At 40.0% G+C, this 7,788-nt stretch overlaps 1 protein-coding gene across 1 annotated transcript; it reads left to right on the top strand.

Moving 5' to 3' along the window:
• The first annotated feature begins 602 nt into the window (after nt 1-602).
• LY96 (lymphocyte antigen 96) lies at nt 603-7,256 on the top strand. Its single transcript, XM_054816479.1, has 5 exons — nt 603-919; nt 2,763-2,852; nt 3,545-3,673; nt 4,621-4,673; nt 6,779-7,256. Exons 1-5 carry the CDS (start codon nt 826-828, stop codon nt 6,878-6,880), a joined length of 468 nt encoding a protein of 155 aa, XP_054672454.1. The 5' UTR covers nt 603-825; the 3' UTR covers nt 6,881-7,256.
• Nucleotides 7,257-7,788: the final 532 nt, after the last annotated feature.

Genomic DNA, 7,788 nt, shown 5'->3' with positions numbered 1-7,788 from the left:
GCTGGGCTCCGAGCTCCTGGGCAGCGCAGCTTCTCCAGCCGAGACTGCGGGGAAGAGCACGGGAGAGGGTCGCGGGGGAGGCTGGGAGGCAGGCGTGGGGCTCATCCCTTGTAATTTTATGGATTTTAAAGATTGTTTTCACTGAGAAGTATAACTGTGATAGATACAGCTTTGAAGATGGTAGCTGACACCATGCAGGACATGGGTGGTTCTACTCAATAACATGTCAGACGGTTGCGTTCAGCTCCCATCGTTGCTTCCATTTGGAAATACGTCATCTAATTACGCTCCTCCAGAGTGCCGGCACGTTCTTAAAGCATGGTGAGCTTTCTAAGGGATTCATTCTGAAAACTCGTGCGAGTTATTGACTACCATATCAATAAAAGCGTGGACTTGTTTATCATCATTTGTGGATTTTTCTCTTCTTTATTATGTACGGGAAACTCTGGGAGTGTTTGAAATTACGCCTTAATAAATTTTATGTCTGATGAGTCAACTAAACTTGCCCTTTACGTGCTTCTGGTAATCATAATTTTACTTCTCCTCACTTCCCCATTTCACACAGTTTTCTCTTTCATTTTTTACTCACGGCTTGAGCTGCATTGTCTGGAGAAAATGTGACAAGAGCAGAAATTCTTTTTCTCCGCAAAATTTATTGTGATGCTGATAGTGCTGCAGTAGGATTAACTAAGATTGCAGAGAATTTGACAAAATAACCGAGTATTCCCTGAAGACACGTGATCGAGGATGACTGTGCTGAAGTTTTGTTCCTCTTTCCCCAAAACAAACTTTTGTTTCACCAAATACTGAGCCAAAAAAGTAACTATGTTTGGACTTTTTCTTTTCATTTTATTCACCCCTGCCGCCAGTGAATTTCTTTGTATGTCGTCAGAGCTAGAAATGTCATATACTTTTTGCGGTAAGTAAAAAATTGCTTATTCTTTTCTTACTGGTGTTCACACAACAATTACTGTAGTCTGAGGAAACGTGAACTTTCTTGCAAACTTGTTTGATGAATACGGAAAAATAAAAAGTTCAGCTGCAGTATATTTCCGTTATTAATTACCCTTTTATAAGAATTATACTGCATAGGCGTAAATATTGCCACAATGCTGGTTGCAGCAGCTAAGAGAGAAGTTTACTCCCAAGTAAAGTGGGCATGTTTTGATTCAGGAAATAGTAGAAGGTAAGGGATTTAAACTTGTTTTGCGAGTACTGTACTGTATAAATTATCCGCAGCAATTTAACCAATATATTGCAATGAAAATCTTTAAGTATATGGAAGAAAAGGGGGTATGTGATATTTTGCCAGGCTGGAGGATCAGTTAGGTTTTGGGACAACGGAGCGTGTCCCTCTTTGCCGTGTCTGTGTCATAGGCCACCGGAGCTATGTGGTCCACTGAGTTTTTTGGTCGATTGTGCAACGACGTGGCACCTCCCTGATGCCCGTGTGCCTGTGTGGCTCAGTGGCCAGAAGGATGGCTTTTGAGGAGGTATTTCGCAAGGAAACGCCCAGGTCTTTTGAAAAACTGCATGCATTATAGCTATATAAACTGAAGCACAGGAGGGGATGGTTATTTTGGGTACGTTGCTTTACATTAACTCATGTTAAAAATTTAGCAAGGGTAAAAGTGGTGCTACTTAAGCTTGCAAACCAAACATTTGAGACCATGGTGAGTTTTGTTTGCCCTTTTTCCTGTGCGTAATTTCCTGTGCGCAGTTGTATCCGAGACGAGAAGCTGACTGCTGGTTACCAACAGCCAGTTTCCCTTTGCACGCCCCTTGCTTTAATCCCCAAAACAGAAGACAGGACCCCTCACTGTAAATCATCCTGCCATCCCATTTGCTCCTGCCGGCGCAGAGCTGGGTTAGCACAGGGAGCACCCCTTCCCCACCCTGCCTCCAGGCCCGCGGCAAGCAGAGCACTTCTTCAGCATCAGCACACTAAGGAGGGCAAAAGCATGCTGAATTGAACAGACTTCTTTAAAAAAAAAAAGTTAAAATAAATTTAAAAAATATATAAAAAATTAAAAAATATTAAAAATGTAAAAACACTAAAAAATAAAAAAATAGAAATAAAAATAAAAATAAAAATAATGACTGAAAATCCTTCCAAAGCCTGTCACTGAATAATTTTTTTTTAAAAATTAAAGTATCAGCTGATGGGCTCTAAATTTAATTAGATATACATTGTACAATGCTTTATCACTCTGCATCTGACACTGTGCATTGTACAATGCTAGGTGGGTCACCCACAAAGCAAATCTACTCAAAGGCTCATTTATGTTATCCTGGAAAATGCGCTGGTACATTAAAAACATATTTAGCTGTTGTCAGCAAGTTTATATAGATTCCATGGTTTGCATAAATTGGGATGTTTTCAGCAGAGGACCACGCTGACTTAATGCTAATAAAATTTTGTATAACTTCAAAAGAGAAATACAGTTACTTTCACCTATAAGTGTTTGTGTGCAAAATATCATCAACCCAACAACTGATTTTCCTACTACTTTTAATCTCAAAGAAATACGACATTATTGTTGCCTTCTAAACATATACATAATCAGAAATATAATTTTAAATATATAATTAATGTTTACTATGGATATTTATAGTAGACAATTTTATACTATATACCTTATATTAAATAAAAATTTAAATGTGTATGTGTTTATTCTAAGCATGTATATATGCATGTTTTTATTATTTTCCTGGAGAAGCCTGTTTACACTAACAATATGAAATACTTTTTTATCCTGTAGATTCTACAGATCATGTTTTCATGTTTAATGTGACACCTTGCGGCATCATTAACGAATCCGTCTGGAAGGCTTCTCTTACCTGGATTCCAAGTCAGTCCCTCTTGACTAGACAATTATATTCTACAAGTGCAAAAAAATAAAAACGAGCAAAAAGTTGACACTTTATCCTAAATGTCCAATTATTTAGGCCATCAGTTGCTGTGATTAAAAACAGAATAGATAAACTATGGTGATGGACAGAAACGGTGATTTGTGGAAATAAGCGCGTTTGAGTTTCACTTGTTTGAGCAGTTAGCAGAGCTCCGCAAGCTAACGGGGACTGTACACGCAAATCTGAGACGGTTTAGGTACACATGCATTCATCTGGAAGAAGCAGACAAGCGGTTGCAGCACACTAGAAGATAAAGATAACTTTATGACGGCATTCAGGACAGTTTGTTTGCAACACCTGCTTAAAACTACAGGTGTGGGATCTCTCAGAGTCCTCATCTGAGTATTTATTTGGGTTAGCTGTGGAGCTGAGCAAACTCTATTATCTTTGCAGAAGAAATTAAAACATTTTGAAATTGTTCACTCAAATATTTTTTAAGAATGATGCTTTTTGTTAAAAAACCAGTTTGTTTTGTCTGGAAATAACATAGTTTTCAAGATATGTATTTTTGTGGGCAGTCTTTAAAAAAATCATATTTCAGAGAACAATAGATTTTATTCAAATAGCGTGTCTGCGTATGTTTTACCTTCCCTACCAGCTACCTTTTTCTTCCTTGCAATGCCTTAACTAGGAAATGACATCACCTTTCTGAAGGTCGTCTTCAATGTCTGGTATGATGGTGTTAAAGCATTACACTGGAAAGATGTCCTCTGCTGCGGAGCTGACGACGAATATTCAATTTGTGGAGCGCTGAAAGGAGGTTGGTGCAGAAAATATACGGTGCCTTTCCCTTGCCTGGCAGGTTCCCTCCACAACAGGGCCGTATCCTGCCAGCCCTTTTTCACCACGAAGCAGATTTCTTAAAGGACTAATTGATCGACCCATGCAGACAGATATTTCTCTCCACAATCCAGATAAAATTCACTTTGCTTGGCAGGCAGCAGACTTCAGAATAGGCAGTTCTCCAGTGCCAGAACCTCACTTAAATACAGAATTTTCAAATTCTATGCTTTAACATCCTTGTACTACAGTTTCCATCTCTATAAATTAGAATTACTAATATCCTTCATCTCATTATAACGCTCTTATTGTTAACATCTCTAAAATGACATTTGACTGAACTGTACAGAACTGACAGAACTGTACAGAAAACTGGAGAGGAGCTAGGAAAACTACTAATATCCAGAACACAGTTTATTTAGATGTGTCTGGATGGTTTTTTAAAGAGGTTCTCTACACCCATGTATAATGATTTTTATTAAAGAAGAGTCAATCCTGTCGTAGGGGCTAACCAACATTAACATGACACAGGCTCGGATCCAGAGAATTCAGGCAGGATGTCTGACTAAAGGCCAAAAAGACCTGTAAGGAAGTCAAAATACACAATCCATGCTTTCTTTTCTTTAAAAATTAATACCATCTCTCTTCAGTTATCAGTCAGCTGAACTATTATTACAAGTTAAGTTATAGGATGGGTCCGTAGGAGATGTTGCAGGAACACCGTGGTTAATTTCTATTTTCTAATGTGGTTTAGGGAAATAGGCAGAGCTCTCGGAGAAGAAACAGGTGAGGGCTTTATTGCTGGAAGAGTAAATGGCATTGGCACTGCTGCTGAGAGATATGCCATATTGCTTTGAAGTTATTTAGGAAGTTTGACTGATGGCTTTATAATTAACCATTTATATTATAATTATCTCTGTTTTACAGAAACAGTTGCAACATCCTTTGACATTAAAGGTGCAAGAACAAAGTTTCCAAAGGTACTTTTCAGTAGTTTATATAAATTAATAACGATAGTAAAATCATATACTTACATGTGTATATTTTCTGAAAAGAGATATTCACCCAAACTGTCGAAAACAGCAAAAGGAAATGTCAGAGAACTTATGCTTGAAGTGATGACTGCAGAATGGTAACATCTCTGAAATGCTAGGTGTCCTCAGGTTATTATTCCTCTATTATTCCTCCTTTATTTTACAAAAGAAAATACCACAGATATCAGTTAATGTCACCCTAATAATTCCATTTTGGTTTTGTCAATTATTGTGTTTCCTTTTACCTGTTCGAGTAAATCCATCCATACTCTTTCTGCCCATTTCATTCTTTATTTTATGTTCTTTTCACGTGCTGGTCTGTTCTTCCCCAAAACCATTTTCAAAGATTTAAAGAGGGATAACAATATCCAGAAGCAAAAGCAGTGCTCCAGCGTTAAACCAGGAGCAGCACCAGTCCTCAGGTTAGCCCACTCTCATCCAACACCTGCCTCATCAGCTGCCTGAGCCTTCTCAAAACCCTTACCATCCCTATTAATCCCCACAAATATCACTAAGAGGCTCCTACTGGTACAAAATTTCCAGCCTCCCCTTAAGTCAAAGCTCATGGACCTCTAACTGTGGAACTCCATCCAGCCCAGCATCTCTTCAAGCCCCAGAACTGGTAGTAGACAGGAATGTCCCCGGCCATAAGCAGTCCTCCAATAGAGGAGGTGCTTATGGCAGACCTGGCACTTCCCGGTAGGACTCTGCCGGACCAGGACCTAACCCTAATCATAGCCTTTGCTGTAAATTAGGAATTCTTGCAAGCCTTCCAGTCTTCAGATTAGTCCTAAGAGCCCTTCAGCTACCAAGTGCTCATCCCCAGTTTGCCATACCAGAAGAGGAAGGTGACAGGTGTCAAAGAAGGTGGGGTAAGATCTGGGTTCAGTAGGGGCCACCAAGCTATATTCTGTCCTGGTGCCTACAAAAGTCTGTCAGTGTGAGGGTGTGAAGGTGGGTAGCTAGACAACAGCTAAGCCTGGGGTGATGCTGCTTTATGGATCGGACTGCTGGATGTGGATAAGCAAAGCGGTGGGTCTGGAAGGGATGCTGCACTGACGAGAGGACTGGTGTTGCTTACAGCAGTGTGCACTGTGAGAAAGCGTGGCTGACTTAGAGCTGGGCTTATGGCTAAGGTTCAGGCAAGCAGTATCCCGCTAGTCAGGGGGCAGATGCTCCATGCAAGGAGGTGAGCTGGACCCTGACAGTGTGATTTATGTAGGCAGCTTGATACCTCACATTAGGAGAAGTTCTGGCTATACTTTGATGAGGGACTGAAGGATGGCTACAGCACTCTTTTCACATGGGTCCTTTCTCCCACTCTCCTCTCTCTAGCATATTTCATCCTAATCTTGACATCATATCCAAACTCAGGACAAACTTTTTGCCACCAATAATAGTATGAGGTTGCTTTAGCTTTCGTAAAGCAGATGTTTGATGTATTCACATCATATGTTCACTATAATTTGATGATTTTGGTAAACACCACTGAGGCTGAATAGCAGTTAAATGTCCAGTACATGATCACAGCTGGAAACAAAAAGATGGACTGTGCAGCACAACAAACTTTATTACAAGACTGGTCAGAAGGTGTGTAGTTTGTAGCCAGGAGGATTTCCCTAGGACTGGCTGTAAAACATAAAGGCTGTTATTGCAGCTACCTATGGTCTACATACGGGCTTTGGGGCAAGACGGTGGCAGAAAGTCAACAGAAAATGGAGGTGTTGATAGGAGTGAATCCTTGCTGGATGTAAGTTAAAAGGGCTATTAACGTTACTGCCTCACATTGGGGACAAAAAAGCCCATTATTGCAGAACACAGCCTGGTCTATTGAGTCTCTTAATTACTGGTCATGAGAAGAAAGCAGAGCACTGTTTTTTATGTACACATATATCTGAATATACCCATGATAACAGTCCCTGATGGGAAACTTTCTTTTTCAGTCCTAACAGAAATCTCCAGAACCATTCCAAGCAGCTACTTGGACAAGAGCAGGCCGCATTATGCACTAATTTTCTTTTTTTTTTTTTTTTTCTCCTTGCTTGTTTTAGGGCAATTATACCATTATTTTACAAGGATTCTCTGATGATTCTGACAATAATATGGTCATATGCTTGAATTTCACCATGATAGTAAAACAAGACACTTTCTGAATGCGACAAACATTTCAAATAATTCCAAAATATGGAGGTCACTTCCTCAATCAACTGGAATCCAAGCTATGAAATAATAAGCACACTAATTTTCCTGAGGTAGAATACACCATGCACTGTCTGGATAAGCTATGCAATGGATAGTCAGCCATTTATAGCACCGCTGTAATCAGATGCTCAGCCAATGTGCAAAAAATCTCTGGGAATCAGGCGTCCTGATTAATCCATGGAATAACCCTGACTGGATGCCAGGCTGAGGACTGCATTTTGGTGCTGTGCCTTGAGCACTAAACTAATATAAGAAGTTTTGAAGTTTTGAAGTGCAAGAATCAGAAGTTCACCAGTACTCAAAATATAACAGCATTTGAATCTAGAAACCCCGTTGGCTTGTTTGGGTTTTTTTTTTCTTTTAACAATAAAATTTGATTGTACAATCAAGTTGAGAAGTGTTTTTGATTCTCCAGTTATTTTCTGATTATCTTTAGAGATTTCCTAATGTTCTGCTCTGTTTGCACCGAGCTGAACCAGAGGAGTAAAAATTTGTTATGAGGTACTAGCTGATGTGAATAACATCCAAAGTGGAACACGTTCCCAGTTACACTGATCCCGTATGGCTGAATTTAGCTCTCTGGAGCGGTAACCGCAACCCTGTAGCGTGTTTTCAGCTCTTGCTCAGAGTCCGAGGGGCAGAGACAACACAGGCTCCCTCCTTCAGAAGCAGGAGGATGGTCATGGCCCAACAGGTTGATCTTTTCTCTCAGTTACCAAAAACATGTCTAAAGCTCTTACTGTGGCTTCTGCCTCTTGGACAGCCTGATGTTCAGTACCCACCTTCCCTCTCTGCTGCACCTCCACTTCTGAGATCTTTGGTAAGATTTTGATGGAGTAAAAGATTTGGTCCTGAGGAA

This window comes from Grus americana, chromosome 2, assembly GCF_028858705.1.
Source record: "Grus americana isolate bGruAme1 chromosome 2, bGruAme1.mat, whole genome shotgun sequence".
NCBI classification, from domain to species: Eukaryota; Metazoa; Chordata; class Aves; order Gruiformes; family Gruidae; genus Grus; species Grus americana.
This window is presented reverse-complemented; position numbering and strand designations above follow the sequence as displayed.

What these genes read in the sequence shown, in the direction of transcription:
- LY96 (XM_054816479.1), top strand. Translation starts at nt 826, where the DNA reads ATGTTTGGACTTTTTCTTTTCATTTTATTCACCCCTGCCGCCAGTGAA. An exon ending in TTGTGGAGCGCTGAAAGGAG is followed by an intron (nt 3,674 to 4,620) that starts GTTGGTGCAGAA and finishes TCTGTTTTACAG; the next exon opens with AAACAGTTGCAACATCCTTT. An exon ending in CAAGAACAAAGTTTCCAAAG is followed by an intron (nt 4,674 to 6,778) that starts GTACTTTTCAGT and finishes TGCTTGTTTTAG; the next exon opens with GGCAATTATACCATTATTTT.